The sequence below is a fragment of the Lynx canadensis genome, chromosome D2 (genome assembly GCF_007474595.2).
Source record: "Lynx canadensis isolate LIC74 chromosome D2, mLynCan4.pri.v2, whole genome shotgun sequence".
Taxonomy (NCBI): domain Eukaryota; kingdom Metazoa; phylum Chordata; class Mammalia; order Carnivora; family Felidae; genus Lynx; species Lynx canadensis.
Window position 1 is genome coordinate 13767573 of NC_044313.2, and position 19207 is coordinate 13786779.

The 19207-nt window shown below is 51.7% G+C and overlaps 1 protein-coding gene across 1 annotated transcript in view; it reads right to left on the reverse strand.

The window, feature by feature from the left end:
* The window catches only part of SLC18A2 (solute carrier family 18 member A2), a 39301-nt gene extending 20612 nt beyond the window's left edge, over nucleotides 1–18689 (reverse strand). The window contains 11 exon segments of the mRNA XM_032595290.1: nucleotides 2155–2218; nucleotides 2220–2260; nucleotides 4833–4893; nucleotides 4966–5009; nucleotides 5127–5216; nucleotides 6012–6104; nucleotides 6432–6515; nucleotides 6804–6862; nucleotides 16095–16446; nucleotides 18085–18220; nucleotides 18646–18689. Coding sequence (XP_032451181.1) covers nucleotides 2155–2218; nucleotides 2220–2260; nucleotides 4833–4893; nucleotides 4966–5009; nucleotides 5127–5216; nucleotides 6012–6104; nucleotides 6432–6515; nucleotides 6804–6862; nucleotides 16095–16446; nucleotides 18085–18205 — 1009 coding nt within the window. The 5' untranslated portion in view covers nucleotides 18206–18220; nucleotides 18646–18689.
* Between the last annotated feature and the right edge of the window lie 518 nt (nucleotides 18690–19207).

Sequence of the window (19207 nt, forward strand, 5' to 3'; positions counted from 1 at the left end):
TATAACAATTCAATAGACAGTTTAGACAATGAAGTTGAAGAAATCAATGGGAAGAAGAAAAGGCAAAGTAAGAAATTACAAGCATGAAACACCAAGGGTCCAATACCGAACCAATAAAAGTAACAGTAAAACAGATAAAATGGAGTAGGGGAGAGGATTAATTAAAGAAATAATACAAAATGGTTTCCCAGAAGTAAAAGAAACAGCTTCCCAGATGAACAGACTAACCAAGAAAGTTCCCAGTACAGAAGAAAACAGACCCCACTGCAAAAAACGTCACGGACACTCATAACCAGAGAGGAAGAGATCCTTCTAGCTCCTACAGAGGACGGGGAATGAGAAGGACACTGGCCTCCTCAATAGCAACCCTGGAGGCTAGAGCACAATGGGATAGTTGTCTCAAAACCGAAGAAGAAAGGGGAACCTGGGTGGCCCCAGTCAGTTAAGTGTCCAACTTTGGTTCAGGGTTCATGGGTTCGAGCCCCACGCTGTCCTCTGTGCTGACAGCTTGGAGCATGGAGACTGCTTTGGATTCTGTGTCTCCCTCTCTCTGCTCCTCCCCCACTCGTGCTCGCTCTCTCAAAAATAAGCACAAAAAACTGAAGGAAAATAATTTCCAACCAAGAATTATATACCCAAGTAGACTAAGTCAACCAAACATGAGAATAAAGATGTCTGCAGATATGTAGGATCTCAGAGAACTTTATCTGCCATGCACCAACTCTCAGGAAGAAGCTAGAGGATGTGTTCCATCATAATGATAGAGTAAACCAAGAGAAAGGAATATAGAAGGGAAGGATACAAGAAACAGTAGAGAAGCAAAGACGCCCAGATATTGGAAGAGGAAAGTCCTAGGATGACCTAGTGAACAAATCTAGACTGGAGCAAGACAGAAGTTAATGTAGGACAAATACCCATAACAAGCAAAAACACAAATAGGTTAGGTTGCTGATGTACTTGGCCGTATTTACAGGGCCTCTCACTTTTGCCAGAGAGTTTGAGAATACAGTCAGAAAATGCTACATGGAAAGCTAAGAAAATGGAAAGAGATGGCAATGATTAACTCCAGGAAAACAAAAGTTTGTAAGAATAATCATAAAGCCCTATATAGTTCATCTCTGAACAATTTTTACATAGTCACAATAAAGCCAACACTGAGTGCCAAACTGACCAACAAATATAACTGTTCTAGAAAACAGAAATTGAGAAAACAAATAAGTTGGTTGTTGATATTTTCAGGTGTAATAACAGCATTAAATCTTCATCTACTGCGTTAGGGAGCTGGTAGTATCAGAAAATGGGGGGAATTTAAAAAACAGAGTTACACATATTATTAGAGACAAAAATTAGCAGAAGAAAAACAACTAAAGAGTTGCAGTGATTAAATCTGAGAAAGGGGGTTAGAGATGGGGAGGCATGGGGCAAAGACTTCTGGCTTTTTCATTATAATTCTAATAATGCTATTTAACTTAAACATTAAGTACATGTGTAACTCTGAAAAAATCTAATTAATTTTGAAAATTAAATCTACCCATTCTGACATGGAAACATGGCCCAACCAGAGTTCACACAATGATATAAATGGCAATGTTCCATTCGGGTTGGGTTTTTAAGCATCTCACACATGGTGATAAATGTAGAACCATCTGGAAAGAGACACAAAACTGTTAACAATGACTATTACAGGGGACTGGCCTGGAAGGAAAAAGATGAACATGAGATTTTAAAATTTACTTCTTTGATCTGTGTACTTTGGTTTTTTTAAAATAATCAAGTATGTATTGCTTTCTAAGTCAAAAATATTTTTAAAAGAGTAATCCTCTTACGTACTGTTTGTTGTCAGCCTGCTTCACATAAATCTTACTGCTACCCACGTACGTTTAATATAACTACTAACGTCTAGTTCAGAAACACGGGCAGACACTGAATGTATTTTGCGTCTTGTTTCTGCCCAGGTCTCATGCCTCTTTGCTAATTCGGATTTAAAAACCTGGAGCTGAAAAAGGCCCCAAAGCTCACTGCTACCCTAAGCACGGACCCCATTAAGTATCAAACAGAAACAATCACTTTATCATCCTGGTACCTGCAGCTTGTCAGGGCTACAATGACAGGACCCACCCCGAGGACAAAGTTCTAGAATCAGAAGCCCCACACCAGTCCTCACCAGCTGCCACTTGCGGGAACACATGGTCTCCATCATCCAGATGGGCAGGGCTGGGCTCCAGCATGGCAATCCCCATGTTTGCAAAGCAGATGGACCCTTTAAGGGAGGAAGAGGGTTAGTGGGCTTCTGTTTTGGGTCTTGAGTGTCCCCTACGTACTATTTCCAAACACAGTTAAACGCCACATGCCCACAGCCAGAACAATGCACTGAGATACCCAGAACATCTACTTCTGTAAGGAAAAGATAATTAAAAATAAATAAAAGATAAATAAGGAAAAGATAAAAAAGGAATAGTGAGGAGGCTGGATTTATTACTACTGTCATCATCATTTTTATCATGAAAGAATATTAAATAGATTAAATACTAATTAAAATTAAACATTAAGTTTAAACAAAGTATTAATTTTTTTTTTCAAAATAGCACCCCAGAGTCATAAAGGAATTGGAGGGAGACTCGGAGGTCATTAGGTTAACCGTCCCAACTTATCAATGAAGAAGGACTTCTAATTTATTAACGAAGGAACTTGCCTGAGGCCACCCAGCCACGTGGGCCACTTCCAGACCACACACAGACTCCAGCAACTGGAGGTTTCTGCACCTAAGTTTTACTATGCGAGGAATACAGACATTTCTAAAGATGCCCTGGGATGCCCCCAAATCTGGTGCGTTCGGCACAGACGTGCCGTTGAGGGATTTTTTTTAATCAACTATACACATATGCTATCTTTGCAAATATCCACTATCTGTTAACCAGAACCCTTTGTAGATGTAGAACCATGGGGGAAAAGATGCACAGAGCGGTTCCCCACCGTGCTGGGAGCTTCCTGTGCTGTGTCCCCATGAACCTCTAATTTGCTAGAATCCTGATTCAAAGAACACTGCGTAGTGTAATTAAGGTGCTCACGTAATGCAGAAAGGTTTTTTTTTTCATGCTTGGGACGTGACAGGTGGAACAGAGAGAGGATACTGAAATGGTCCCCTCACCCTCCCGCTGTTTTCCTGGATTCACGGTTTCTCTCTTTCCCATCTATTAATTAGGGCCAAATTGGCGCGGTCGTTCTGTCTCCCCTACAACCCAGGGCCCATAACTCTGAACCCCTCCTTGTCTACCTCTCACACAGCAAACTGATACCCCTGCTGTAAATCCCAGCAAGCAGGGACAGCCTCCAGGCTTCAAAGCCCACAGACCCTAAGCTGTTTCCCCAGCCCTGCCTTCACTTTCCCATGCAAACCCCAATAAAGGCTCTGGCCTAGGCCTTCCCCTGGCCCTTTTCTCCCCCACACCCCCACAAAACTGGCGCTTCCCTACGTGGCCCTGATTGGCACGGTATGCCTCCTTTCCTCAGGAAAACGTAAGAAATACAATCTTCTTTCAACATCCCAGACCTCTGTCACCACTCGGTCATCCTCATAGGTTAAAATCCTGCCAGAAAAAATAAGACGCCGCCCGGCCCCCGGCTCCCCGAGTCGAGGCTGCTGGAAGTATGGTCGCCTGTCATTCAATGCTGGGTATCTTTCCTCCCTGAGTCGGGGTGGGACAGTGAGGGTCAAAGAAAGCCTGAGGCAGGGGGCAGGGGGTGGCGGGAGGCAGAGAGCCCCGCTCTCCCCACACACCTCCTCACCCCACCCCGGACAGCCCGGGCTCCATGGGCATCTGGGCTCTGGAACCATCCCTGCATCTTAATGGGGGCACAGAGAGGTGCCCTGCATTAGGAGGGGTGCAGAGCCACGAGGTTTACCAGCAGGCATGATGATGGGGGTCTAGACCAGGGTTATACAGGCACCCCCCACCCCAATCCAGCAGCAGAAGGTTTAAACAAAGCCAGCCTGGCGTTTGAAAAAGGCTAACCTGGAATGCTCTTAGATAGGGCATGCATCCTGTTCACCCAGACTCCCCCAGCCCTACCAGTGTCCATGACCACCGCTTAGACAAATAAACCCTAACTGGGTCTGATGCCACACTTCAGGGCTGCCGTCTCCTGGCCTGTCCCCAAGGGCCTCTGCTGACCGGTGTCCGGGCCCAGGCAATGTAAGGTCGGTCCCCTGTGAGGCAGCCCAAGGCCTGTGCCCCTGAGACAGACGGTCCTGGGTGAACAGTCTCTTGCATCATTGAGGCCCACTACCCTCCCGACTAGTCACAGGACCCAGGGCTTCCTTTGAGCCCATCGAGGCCAAGAACCCAAACACAGGACCTTCTGTAGCCAAAGGGGGTTTCCCGACTGGCCTCCCTGCTGCACCGCGTGCCCTCTCCGCAAGAAGGGACTTGTCCCCTGGGCCCTCTGGGGCTCCACTGTCAGCCTCTATTCATATCTGCCTGGTGAATCAGACTGCCCACCGACGATGCCCACAGTGAGGCCAGAGACTCCTTCCGGAGGTTCAAGGCCAAACAGTGATGGCCGCTGACACAAACAAACCTCTGTGACAGGGCATCTCCGTGACCCAGACATCTTTGCCCCAAATGAAAACCAGCAAAGGAACTTGGCTGAGGGTCAGAAATTAACGATGGAAGAAAGCTATTCCTTGTGACGTGGATGTAACCTCTTTGCCTTTCACGTTTCACGTCGCGACGTTTCCAGCAGCCAAGTGAACCCTGGTTCTCGCCATCCACCCCTCCCCACCACCCTTTGGCTGAGAAGAACCAGGGAGACTGGGGGGGGGGAAGCCCCACCTGCGGCAATGAGGATGTAGGGGTCCTTCAGCAGGGTGGTCAGAGGCGTCCCCTTCTGGCTCTGTGAACAAAAATCAGGGGTTAATGAAGTTGATGTGACCATCGCAGCGCCCTCCTTCCCCGGGGGGCTTACCTCTGGCTGCACCCGGGACGGCTGGAGCACAAAAAGCTGAATAGCTACGACAGAGGGAGAAAAAAGATAAAAACGTGTGGCTCCAAGCACCTACTGACATGGGTCACCCGACACGGGTCACGACCAGCGAGATCACGCCAGAGGTGCCCGCGTGGACTCACCTCCATCCAAGAGCACCAAGGCGGCCAGCACCAGGAACGGAGCCGTCTTCCCCACAAACTCGTAGAGCACGCTCCCGAAGGGGGGGCCCACTGCAAGGAAGAGAAAGAGGGGCTGGTGCCAGGCCCCGCGACTGATGTCCCCCCCCCCCCCCCGCTCCACCGTAACCATCTGTTTGTTTCTCGAGTTTGTACTTTGTTCCAACACCTACTTGGGGTGACCGCCCTACATTCTTTTCAGTAGTTTCAAGTTGTCCTGGGGACTTCCTCCAAGCTGGTTTACACCCAAGACACGGGCAAGAGTGTAGAAGGGTCACCCCCAAAGTAAAGACCAGAGAGAAGCCAGACCCAGGCCACACACGGCTGTGCTGCTTACGGAGCAAAGGAACATGGGTCCGCGGGGACTCGGCTCCTTATAAACCAGCACAGCGGAACTTTGGGCTCCCAAATGAAGGCCGGAAATGTGACCGAGAAGGGAGAGGACCCAAAGCTCCTCTCAGGGAGGATAGGTGTCCCCTGGCCGGGGGTGTCAGCCAGGGCAGGTGAGGAAAGCGGACTTGGAAGGTGGGAAGTCCTCAGGTGGGATGGTAACTCAGAGGATGTGAGAGAGGAAGGATCTTGGCAGACCATCCCATTCCTTCGTTTTACATCTGGACCCAGGGTCACCCAGCAGGTTGAGAGGCAGATGCAGAGGCAGGGAAACCCACGTCCTCCTGGGTCAGGAAGGTCCCACCAGTTTTCCAAGGCTCCATGAAAGTAGGGAATGAAAACGGGGACAGATGAGGGAGTCTGTCAGCACGAGCAGACCCAGAGTGCTCAGGGAGCACTGTCGCCCTCCGATGCCCACCAGCCCCTCCCACAGGCTGCCTCCAGGTGCCCCCTGCCCACCTAGGACCCCCATGGCCAGGCCTCCCAGGGCGATGCCCATGGCGTTGCCTCTCTCTTCGTCATCCGTGTACACGCTGGCCAGCATGCCCATCCCTAAACAGGAAAAGAAACGTTCAATAGCGAAGCTCTCAAGGGAGCACAAAAAAAGAATAACCTGTGACTCGCCTGCCCTCTCTGGCCCAGACTTGTGATCTCCCAAACCCGTCAGATTCACAAAAAGGTAAGACCAAGCAGAACCCAAAGGAAAAAAGCAGTGCCCTTCCTAAGAACCCCTCCCCAGGCACCACGACTGACACCTCGATTCCCCACATTATTCCAGCTAATTCTACAAGGGGCTGGCCAGCCAGGGCAAGGCTGGCGGCCTCCTCAACGGACTGACACCCCCCAGGGAACGGCTGCCTCAGGTATTTGCACACCTACCAGCTACAGACGAGCAGGAGGACCCGATGCCCTGCAGCGACCTGGCGATCAGCAGGAAGGCGTAGCTGCTGGAGAAGGCGAACACTGCCGAGGGAGGGGCCCGGCCACGCATCAGTGCCAGCCTGGTGCCGTGGCCGCCCTGCTCGTGTGGGCCCTCGGAAGCCATCCCTTACCCCGACGGCACATCTCCACGCTAACCATACCGTGCTTCTGTACCACCAACAGCTCTATCGCTACCCCCCCCCACCGCCTTCTGCAACCTTCACCAACGCACAAACCCCCCACCCCGGGGCTGTGTCCTCAATTCCCCGTGTGTGGTCCTCAGAGCCCATCCCATGACCCCCAGGCCGAAGGCAAACATCAGACACTTACTAATGGTGGACACGAACATGATGCAGAATCCCGCAAACATTGGAATTGGGTAGCCAATTCTGCAAAAACAGAACCACGGGGAGCATTTGGTGACGGCTTTGTATTTTTTTAAGGCTTTAGGCGGAGCCTCTCCTGCCTACCCTTTGGGGTCAGGCGGATAAGGGCTTGGTAGACTTTTCTAAAAATTCATGTACTCAGGGCTTCCTGTGTGACCTTTTTGTGTTTGACTGTCTTGGAGCAACGTGAATCCATTCAAGCACTGCCACTCTGCACAGAGGTTTCTCTGGGATAAATGTTAACACAGTATTGGCAAGTAATCCAGAACACGTCTAAAATACACAGTCCCCGTTTCCATCTTTTTTTTTTTAAATCTTTCATTACGGTCTTTGCTAGTGCTTCTCCAAAGGGACAAAGGCAATCAAATGATTCTGGTAAAAGGTCATCAAATGATTCAAATGGCAGCAGGGATGATGACACTATATCAGAGAGCATTAGGGTGCAAGGAAGTCTTCAAGTCTGTCTTCACTCTGACCCCAACGAGGCCAGCCTAGAAAAATGGGCCTTGCGGCCAGCGCAAAAATTCAACATCGCAACCGCTCTGAAAAAGCCGCTGTGTGTACAGGGCTCGGCCATCAGGTGGACGGGGTTGGTGGGGAGACCCTGGCCTTCTGGGCGTTGTACCCCTGGCCGGACACATAAGCCAAGCAAGCCTCCCTCAGCCCCATGGAGAGACCACTGGCCACCTCCCAGCACCGGAGTGAGGGAACAAGGACATGTGGATGATAAACTGCTACCGGGCACCTGGGACACAGAAGGTGCTTCAGAAACTGTTTCCTCCCTTCCCTCTGCTCTTCCTTCTTTCCTCTCTGTTCCCGCACAATAAGCGGGCTGCTTGGCTCCTGACGTACAGATGGGACAGGAGAGCGAAGGCGGCCTCCTGGCCCCTAAGACCCTGGGAGGGAGGGGGCTGACACCGGCTGAGTTACTGCCTTCCAGCTGGTGCGTGTCAACCCAGAGCAGCCCAGAGCCTCTCCAGGCTTCATTTTCCTCCAGCCCTAGACCCTGTGGGTCACGGAAGGAACCAAATGAGGACCAAGGAAGTCTTGAGTCCCAGTCACTCAGCCTGGAAGGGCTCTTGCATTCAGGCTCAACTGAAAAATCACGGACAATACCTTCTTTTAAAATCACACTGGGGGCGCCTGGGCCGCTCAGTTGGTTAAGCGTCCGACTCTTGCTTTCAGCTCAGGTCGTGATCTCAAGGTTCATGAGATCAAGCCCCACATCAGGCTCTACACTGACAGCATGGAGCCTGCTTGGGATTCTCTCTCTTCCCTTCCCCTGCTCAGGCACTCACACGCTCTCTCTCTCAAATAAACTTTAAAAAATGTTTTTCAAAAAATAAAGTTACATTCAATTCTCCAAGTACTTACACCCTTCAGCTCAATGATTTTGGTAAGGGCAGATGACCACCTCCCCGCTTTACAGATGAGAAAACTGAGGCACAAAAAAGGGACTTGTCAAATGTCCTAGGGCTAATTTCACTTGCGGTCATCCTGTACAGTCCAGGGCTCTTTCCTACACACTTCACCACCCCTCCCCAGAAGGACAAATACGGCTTTAAATAGAACCTTTCTAAAAGATCCTAGTCCTACTCCCCACCCCTTTTTTAAACTGCTCCTTGCACTTCAGAAACTAAGTAGCAAAAATACAAGTAGCAAATGGAAATCATGCCAGATTCCCAGACAGCTCTCCCTTCACAATCCCATGCATAAATTCCCCCACAATGACCTGAGGTGAACTTGTAATTCACCAGTCCGGGCTCAGAGCCCGTCAGGCAAACCAGGAAAGATACCAGGGTTGAACTGCAGTTCAGATCGCCTTCAAACGGTAGCTTCTCTAATCCGGACTAACCTGTAGCCGGCTGGTCTGTGCTCTTTATTCAGTCGGGCAAAAGAATCCCATTCACAACACCACATCCTCCACAGCACTACCGGAGGCTGAACAAAGAAACTTCCAGGCGACTCAGCGAGGAGAACCCACGAGCAGTTTATTCTTCTCCACAGCTCCTGCACATCTTGGGGGTGCGGGTGGGGGACTGGAATATGGCAATATTTGTAGCGGCCCTGGAATAAAAGGCGTCTCACCCCCTTTCAACATACTACTTGGAAAACAGTATTTTGTCAAAGCTGTTGGAATACCAGTGAAACTATGCTCAGTCTGCAGCCTGATCAACTGGCCAAGGTCACCTGGCAGGCAGGACACATCTGGAGTAGCTTCCTCTTACCAGGAGACTCTGGCATTCCCCAAGACCGTAAGTAGGGGGCTAGCGAGCGGGTCACTTGTGATTCCCACCGCAGCTCCGTGAGGTCGTGGCATTATCCCCATATTTTGGATGGCTACAATGAGGGCTAGGAAACTTATGTAACGTGCCCCCGATTCAGGGTAATGGGCATATCTTGAGTGCCTAGGGTGTGCCGGCTCCTGCCAGCACACGCTTTGGTGGGGATGCCCGTTACAGGAGCACAGGCTCCCCACCCAGTGAGAATGGATGGTCCACGTTTCATTTAACACCAGCTGGCTCTGTACCCACAGAGACATGTGCTTACGTAGGATTCTTTCTACCAAGCCTAGGTGCTGTGTTTTCTTTAAAAACACCGCAGCTGGGGCGCCTGGGTGGCTCAGTCGGTGAAGCGTCCGACTTCGGCTCAGGTCATGATCTCGCGGTTCAGGAGTTCAAGCCCCACGTCAGGCTCTGTGCTGACCGCTCAGAGCCTGGAGCCTGTTTCAGATTCTGTGTCTCCCTCTCTCTCTGACCCTCCCCTGCTCATGCTCTGTCTCTCTCTGTCTCAAAAATAAATAAACGTTAAAAAAAAAATTTTAATAAAATAAAAATAAAAAATAAATAAAAACACCACAGCTACTGTTGGGGGGGGGGGGATTTTAATAAAACATGTATGGAATAACCAAATGGCAAACTCAAAGGCTGGCCAGTCCAAACCCTCATGCTGGATGAGAAAGCAGAGGTTCAGAGATCCAGTGGTTCAGCCACGGTCGCAGCGCAAGCTGACCGCTGTGCATACCGCTGGAAGCACCTTTCCCCGGGGCTCAGCCTCGAGGCAAGAGGGTGCAACGGACAGATCCCGGACTCCCCCACCCTCAAATTCTTCTGGCTCCCTGAACACCCACCTCTGAAGGAAAGTCGTCTAATGCCCCAGGGTCCCTGAGAGATGGGCAGATCACCAGCGCCCTTTCTCTTTCCCCACGATGTCTCCTAAATGGACAGAGACTCAGCTGACATTAGTCATAAACATCTGAGTCAGCCTCTCATCCCCGTGCTAAGCAGAGCTAGATCTGAGGCAGCGAACCTTTAACGAAATATCCCGTTACTATCCCCTTATGTGTCATCCCAGCCCACGGTCATCCTCGATAGAGCATCAGGGAGCAGTTAATCTAATTGGAATAAGACAAAAAGTCAGGTATCGAATCCCTAGACAAAAGTGCCAAGCGATAAAAGTTACGATCTTTATATATACCTACACACCAGTGGAGAAACTCCATATTCCCTAAATCGTCACCGAAAACCAATACTTTTGTCTTTAATAATTAGTTTATCTTTGCCATAGAGCCTACTGCAAAGCTCCATTCTCAGGCCTGTTAAAACCCAGGCTCCCTCTGCCCTGGGAAAGGACAACAGCAAGGACACAAAGTGGGGGATCCAGAAGGGACGAGAGGAGGCATCTCCCTTCTTGATTACCTTCTAAAAGGCGGTACAGGGGCGCCTGGGTGGCTCAGTCGGTTAAGCGTCCGACTTAGGCTCAGGTCACGATCTCGCGGTATTTGAGTTCGAGCCCCGCATCGCGCTCTGTGCTGACTGCTCAGAGCCTGGAGCCTGTTTCAGATTCTGTGTCTCCCTCTCTCTCTGACCCTCCCCCGTTCATGCTCTGTTTCTCTCTGTCTCAAAAATAAATACACGTTAAATAAAAATAAATAAATAAATAAAAGGCGGTACAGCAGGTGAACGTTAGTAAATGGAATGATTCATGTGCTAAGACGTACCAGGAAGCTGACTGTCGTTCGTAAGTAAAACAACATTCTTAGGTTTAGTCCTTAGGTCTGTCTTTTTCAGCTATTAGGCGCAGGCAGGGAGTTACGTGAGCCACGGACTTCTTACTTCCGTGGGTAGGACCCCTGTTCCCTGACACAGGGAACAAGTTTGGGGGGGGGGGGGCGGCTCTGCTCCCGTTAGAAACACCTGATTCCACTGGCTGCTTCTCTGAGCTGGAGAAGCCAAGATATCCTAACACCACCATCCTAACAACATCTAGGATGGGAGAGCCCTTTCCAGAAGGGCTGGTTTCCCCGTCCACGGAGAAACTGAAAAGGTCACTGCTCATTCCCACAAAGCTCACTTCAGACCAACTGGCTGAGGCTAAAGAAAAAAAAAACAAAAAACCATTACACCGAACGTTCTGTAGAGACTTCATGCCCTGTGGCTTCCTTCTTGTCATTCAGATGTTAGCTAAGATTTGTGACGAGAAATAACGGGCTCTCAAATATACTAGGTAACTATGGAAATAAATTAAGCCACTGATGCTGGCTTGATAAAAAGCAGACCACTGAGACAATGACAAGCTAAGGAGGAAGCCGAGGGAGCTGTCCCCCAGCACCCGCGGTTAACTCTTTCCCCAGCCCTGGGGCCAGCGCGTCCGGAATAGCTTTTGGTTCTCAAAAGGCAACTACTGTAGAAGCCCCATGTTAAACAAGTGAAGACCACAGGGCCACATTCTTAGGCAGGTTTACGGAGAGATACGTAAAGGTGCTTTTAATGTCGTTGACCTGCCTGAATCCCCGCCTAGGTCTGCATACCCCTGAAATCCACTCACGGGGCAGACGGTAAGAGATCTCTTAACACACAGCGGCAATCGTGAAATGAGTAGACCGGAACTATAAAATAAGTCACACGAGCCTCTAAATTAATTAATTAATTAAATAACAATCAAGTCAACCAAGGCACCTGCAGGCTTTGCAAAGTGTGTTGTTGGATATGGGATCACTACACTTGCCAAAATCAAGTTGGCTCCGTCTCTGGTCACGTGTTTTAGAGTAAAACCACGGTACCTGAGACCAAGTGAAATCAAGAATTGCCTGTGTCCATATGGGCAGCCCAATGAACACCCAAAACATTTCTCACGGATTGTCATTTCTTACTTGCAGGGTTTGGAACGAGAGCTCTTACCCAGTATGTCAAACAACAGACCGGCAGCTTGCTTCTCCCATCACCCACCCATAAAAGCCACTCATGCAACAGCCTCTTGACCACGAATAGGAGGGTCCGGGCTGGGACGCATGTGATGAGGGGGTCCCGCTTGCAGCACGAGGCTCTAGAGAGGAGTGGCCTTCAGCCGAGCCTCTCGGTAGCTCCTCCAGTCTTTGGGGATGTCTTTTCCCCTCTGTCAGAAGCGCTGCAGAGGGTGGCAAGCTGGGCCAGAATATACCAGGGGCTGGAAAAAGATATTTTTCTGGGGCTGGAGACATGAGGGAGGGTCCCCGTCCAAAAAACCAGGCTGGTCTGTTTCTAAACTCCCTGCCTGCTGATTCAAAGTAGCAATCAACAACTATTTGGGCTTTCACTAGCTCGGCCTGGTACAATCAGAGAGAGCCCAGATACAAGAAGAACAGATTTCTGACTTGCACTGTTGATTCTGAGTAGCTCTATGTCAAAACTACAACACTTAAGCAGGTGGAAAGAATAGGAAGGAAGGAAGTCACCCAGACAGAGTCTGGACACTGGCTTTAGTCCTGCTGTCTGTCGCCAGGGGCAGTCCCTTTCTCTTCCCATGAGGCAAACTCCTCTGCCTAGAAGGTGGCAGGACTGGCCCCAAAGCCCTCACTCAGCCTCCTCTTCAGGCTCTGATGCCCCGTCTTTTTAACGCCTCCTTCTTTAATCAGAAACACATTAACCAACTGTAAAGTGCTATTTTAAAAACACTTGTTTGCAACGCCGAAAACGTGCGTCACACACATCTCGTTCGTCACTGAAGATGCGATTGGCACAAATTACATCAAAAGACTATTTGCGGCGGCTCAGAAGGGCAAGTTCTGTAAAGGAAAGTGGGATGTATCGCTCCCCTGAGCAGAGCTGCCGAGAGCCCAGACTGCTGCAAGTCCCCTAAATCCATGTCTACTGGGCTTGGAAAATACACAAATCATGATCATTGTGAAGGAACAACAGAGTTCATGCTACAACACCAATGTGACAATTCGTCTGCATTTCCACATTACAAGGCAGTGCTACAGGAGGGATTTTAAATCTGCCGGGTAGCGGCGGGAACCAGATAGGGATTAAAATTTTGCTCTAGCTCAATTGCAAAGGGGACTACCCATCATAAGAATAGAATTGGGGCGCCTGGGTGGCTCAGTCAGTTGACGGTCTGACTCTTGATTTTGGCTCGGGTCATGATCCCAGGGTCATGAGACAGAGCCCCACACTTGGGCTCCGCACTGAGCGTGGAACCTGCTTAAAATTCTCTCTCTCTCGGTCTCCCTCTGCTCCTCTCCCCATCTCATGCTCTGGGGCACCTGGGAGGCTCAGTCAGTTGAGTGTCCAACTCTGGCTTTCCTCTCAGGTCGGGATCTCACAGTCGTGTGATCAAGCTCCACATCGGGCTCCACACTGGGTCTGGCGCCTGCTTCAGATTCTGTCTCTCCATCTGCCCTCCCCTGCTCACAACATGCACATTCTCTCTCCCCCCTGCTCTCCAAAATAAAATATGGGGCGCCTGGGTGGCTCAGTCGGTTGAGCATCCAACTTCGGCTCGGGTCATGATCTCACGATTCCTGGGTTCGAGCCCCGCGTCGGGCTCTGTGCTGACAGCTCAGAGCTTGGAGCCTGCTTCGGATTCTGTGTCTCCTGCTCCCTCTGCCCCTCCCCCGCTCACACTTTGTCTCGCTGTTTCTTAAAAATAAATAAATGTAAAAAAAAAATTTTTTTAAAGATTAAAAAAATAAAATAAAAAACAAGCATAAACTGAATTTCACAGATCACAAAACAAAATTAGGTTTCTCTTGGAATTCTTTTTTTTTTGTTTTTAAGCCCGAAACAGGAGTCTTGGGTAGCTACAACATCAAAGCATTTGGAATATTTAATAGGCAAACAGTCTCACCGGCTTTAAACAAGCTTCTTCCCCACGGCATAAGCAAAGCATTAAGAACAAGAATAGGGTTTTTAAAAAAGCTTTTCACATTTGCATTTGGAAGACTGGAACACACCATTTCGGCTGAGTTTCTAAGTACTGCATTACACCGTACAGCTAAGAATATTCGTGCCCAAGTGATTGGCAAGACATTATGACAGTCATGTCCTCAATTTTCCTCATATAGGATTTGAGCTGTTTGCTCTCTCGGAATACAAAACCCGGAGACATTTTCTGTAATTACACAGGATGCGTGTTAAAGAAGCACTCTTAAGGGCTGAGGAAAGAAAGAAAAACAACCCCACGACTACCGAGGTCTGTTTGGTTTTCCTGCCGAAGAACAGAGGGAAACGGCACCTGGCGGACAGTGTTTCTGGGTGGCCTCGCAGAGCACCTGTCCTTGCGGGGCGGATTTGCCTAGTGTATTTTACGTGGCAAATTCATACTATTGCTGGACACAGGAGGGCTGGACACAGCTTGGGACTGTTCAAATTTATTCAATGGCATTACCCAGTCCAGAGAAACAAACTGTGGAAGCTTAAAACGTGCTTCCCTCCAAATGGCCGTGGGTATGTGACCAGCACCCTGTGTGTGTGTCCGAGGGCGGCGGCAGGTGGGGCGGGGGTGGGGGCGGGGGAGGTCAGAGCTGTCTAAGCCTCTGCACCACCGCAGACCTCCTCTGCCCCGCCCCAGAGCTGGCCCCTGCTCTCCCAAGGGCCCCATGCTTGCTTTAACGCTCTGTCGTTACAATCTCGAAACGCTCTGTATCTGAACAAAGAGCCCCGCAGATTGCGGAGCTGGGCCCGCACGCCCTAATCCAGGCCAAAGAAACGTAAGGATGGCCCTGATCCCAGCTTGCACAGGTTGACCTACTGAAAACTGTGCTTGGTTCACGGACTCCAACGTGGCTTTGGAACCTCTAGTGGCTCTCAAGTGCACCCCCCCACCCCACACACACACCAACAAAACCCCCTCCTCTCTCTGCTTGGCACTCAGGGCCTCTTATAGCCTTGCCCTGCCCCGTCCCCACTTGCCCCGCCTTCCTTATTCAGCCCACCCTTCTACGTTCTCTTTTCCGGCTGTCATCTTGGTCTCTGCTCATGCGTCTGGGCCTGGTTCACAAGTAGGATTCCAGGCACTCCCCTCTCTACTGTTTTTTGGTTTGTTTGCATTTCTGCCTTTCAGGCTGCAACGTTTATATGGCAGTCTGCCCCCACCACTCATACCGTACCAGCTCTTCGCAGCTGACACCTTCAGGGATTGCCCTCTCCCTTTCTCTGCAAGTGCCCTGCCCTGTGCTTTCCAGCCCCTGCCGTACCAGGCAGAGCTAGGCCAGCTGGGCTGCAAAGGCTACTTGCTGGATGGCCACCGACAGTGGAGGCGGGAACAATTATTCAAGAGGAGGCGGGTCCCCCCCAAAACATCCAAAGCATCCAGATTAAAATAAAGCTAGTTTGGGCGTTATCTGGGGGCATTAGCGGTGGGTTTGATCCAGAAAACAGGCTCGATACGCTCCTCTTTGTGCGTGTGGACACAGCTGAGTAACCGGCAAGGGGGCTCATTACATGCTGTGGCCTCGGCGTGAGCTTAGGGGTCCATCTTTGCAGCAGGATTACTGGTCTTCCCCACTCTCTCCCTGGCCGTCTTCACCCTTCCCCACACCGGCACTAAAGCAAACCACCTTGGCTTTCGAGAAGGAAGCGGACGGCCAGAGGAAGAAGAAAACACGAAGGCGGGTGACACACGGAGCCCAACGATGATGCCACGGCGGCTGCCGCCCAAGGGCAAGTCTGACAAATGTACTAACGCGACACAGCATTTGGACGGAATCAACGTGCTGCCACCCGGGGAGGGCCTCTTTATTCTGTTTTAGTATTTCCTTACTTTGTGAGCAAGAGAGGGGGCAACAAAAAAGGCTGAACACGTGGGAAATCACGATGAAGGAAAGAAACCCCAAAGAAGGAGATCGGGTTTCCCCCAGCTCACCCACCACTGGTTTTCCGCACTCTGATAAATGAAGGAGAAACAGAATCCCAAAGAGCAATGACCTGGGAAGGACATGAATAGAAGTCTCCTTGGCCAAAATAACGGAACCTACCTGTTGGTCAACAGTCCTATGAAGGGGTTGGTGAGGAGCTGGATGGTGGCTTTAGAGGCAAACAGCAGGCCAACTTGAACGTTTTCATTCAGGAGGTCTTTGTTTTCGCTGGGACAGTCAGAAGGCACGGCGGACGTGTTCGTCACCGTGTGCTGGGTGCTGGCCGCAGGCGGTGGCCCCCACTGTAGCTCTCCGGTGCTATTCCCGGTGACCATGGTGGTGTTGTCGTAATAAGAGAAGATGTTCTGGAAGCGGCCCGAGGTAGACGCCGTGAGCACTGGCTTGGCGGTCTGGACTTCTGAGGCATTTTTCTCGTGATTAATGCTGTACAAGTAACTCGGGATGATAGGGACTGGGGACAAAAGCAGAACAAGAAGGTCAGGGCTGCACGGAAACCACCTGTCATCAGGACAAACGACAGCAAAACTACAGTCGCGTCAAATGCCAAACGAGGCCCAGGGAGGTCTGCCCCTGCGACGACACCCCTGCCTGGACCCCGGGATAATCTCACAGCGCTGAGCTCTGGCCAGAGAGAGCAGAGCCCCGGGAGGCTGGGAGCGCTCCGTCTGCCCTCAGGGCCGGTGACTGTGCAGAAGTGACCTGCCCCGGATTCTTGTCCTTTGTGGGGTTTCTCATTACAGGGCTCCCTTACAGGAATATTTTAGGAAAGGAAAATGTGGTCTGAATTCTGCTCAGGGCCGACCTGGGATCAACGAGAGCTCCTCAGGGAGGGACTCAGACCTTCAAATGAATGAATCGAGGAAACAGAAACCTAAATTTCATTATGTGTCTTAGGGAAAAATAAACCCACAGGAGAAGGAACGATTTGGAGATTCTGCCACAGGCCCACTTCATCTTTCTGTTACCTGAGTGGGAGTCTGCGATTTTTCGGCCAACCCGGAAGATGTAGAAATTCCGGAGACTTCCACCCAGGCAAAGAAAAACGGATGTTAAAGCGCCTGTGGGCACCTGCTGACAGAGCACTCAACACAAAGGAGAAGCAAGGCTGTTCTGAAGTCAGATGAGCCCTATCGCTCTGATAATCCCGATAATCTTGCAGGTGGGAATCCATGAGAGGAGAGAAGGCAAATAACCCACCCGGAGAATACAAACTAAAAAAAAGAATTACTCATTAAAACTGCGGGTATTTAATTTTTTTTTAACATTTATTCATTTATGAGAGACAGAGAGCACAAGCAGGGTAGGGGCAGAGAGAGAGGGAGACACAGAATTCCAAGCAGGCTCCAGGCTCGAGCTGTCAGCACAGAGCCTGATGTGGGGGCTTGAACTCATAAACCATGAGATCATGACCTGAGCTGAAGTCAGATGTTTAACCGACCGAGCCACCCAGGCACCCCTAAAACTGTGGGCATTTTTAAGGAAAAGCATACCAAATGCTTTGCTGTTAAGAGGGCTAATTAAGAGACCTGGATTTTAATTCGCCTCTCAAAAATCCATTACAGGAAAAAGACTAAAACCAACACCCTTCAAACTGTTCTGGTAAAGGTCCTACAATGTTTCCATCTCAAGCCATGCACCGATACAATATATTTAAATGTCACTTCCTTTTTTCCGGGGAGAGAGGTTGACTTGCTCCTTTAAATGTTAAGCCAAACTGTCAGCCCACCTTGCTGGTTAGCGTAGTAACTATCGTAACGTGATCTGGAACCCTGGGAATTGCCAGTTCGTAGTAGAAATCTTTTTCATCGCGGTCAAAGCAGGCGGGGGGCGGGAAGCAGGAAATTATCAGGAGGAAACACAAGTTCTGGGTCTTAACAGATGTCACATTTTTTGACCTGACCACCAGGAAAACGAAGCCACAAAACGCGGCTGCGAGTCGCCCAGCGCGGCAGACTCGGGGGTGGAAGGGGGGGATGCGTTTTTTTTTTTGCAAAGCGTGTTCTGCAACTTTCGCCGGGGGCGCGCTCGGGTAGGTGGAGCCCCCACGGAAGGGGCACCCGGGGAGCGGGACCGGCCGGTGCGAACGTACCCACGACCGTGAGCAGCATGTTGTCCAGCAGCAGCGCGAGGAACACGATGAACAGGATGAGCTTCCGTGAGTGGCGGCTCTCCAGCAGCCGGCGGAGCAGCGCCAGCTCGCTCAGGGCCATGGCTCCGAGGCCGGGCTGCGGGCGCGGCGCGCGGTGAGGGGCCGCGGCGGGTGTCGGGGGCTCCCGGCGCCCGCAACGCCCCGACCTCACCGGGGCGGAAGGAACGGTCCCGGGGCCGCGCGAACGGGCGTCCCAGCCTCGGTTCACCTGCGGCGGGCGCGTTCTCGGGGGCACCTGCGCTCCGGATCCTTGCCGCCCGCGAGCGGCGTCGGGGCCCCCCCAACCCGGGGCCGGCGGGGGGCGGTCCCGCTCTCCGCCGCCCTCGAGGTCCCACTCCTGCCACCGAGCGCTCCCAAAGCGCCGCGGGCCCCCGCGCCCCGTGCGTCCTGCGCCCCGGCGCCCCCCCCCCGGCCGCCCCGGAGACGGAGACCCTCCCGCCCCTGGGGTTCTTCCCCGCCCTCCGCCGGGCCCCGCTGTCCCCGCGCCGGGTCCCGCGTTACCTCGGGGTCGCCTGCCCTGCGCCGTGGGCTCCGTCCGTCCGCGCGGCTCCGGGTAGCGGTCTCCACCCCAGCGCCCCGCGCCGCCGCCGCCCGCTTTAGCCGGTCCGGCTCTGACGTCACGGCCGACGGGGGCGGGAGGGCGTCACCTTCCAGCCCCGGCCTCAGCCCCCCGCCCGGACCAGCGCTGGCCTACCCGGCTCTCCGCCCCCGACCGACGGCGCCCCATCCGGCTCCACCGACGGTGCCCCATCCGGAGCCGCCCGGGGGTGGGGGGGGGGGGGAGGGAAGGGGGGGGCGTCAAGGGAAGAAGTCAGGGCCCCCACAGCGGACGTCAAGAGTCCTGGGGTTAAGGTCAGGGGCCAAGATGAGGAGTCGGGGATGAGTGCTTTCACCTGGTCCCAGGTAGGGGCTGGCTGCAGCTGCTCTTTGAGCCTCGTGCCCCTGAGCTTGGCCGTGAGGACCCGAAGGCTGATGGATGAGAGTGCCAGGGAAGGGGCTCAGAGGGTGTTGGGAGCCAGGGACAGATCTCTGGGAGGGAAGCCACTCAGCACCCCGCGGCTCC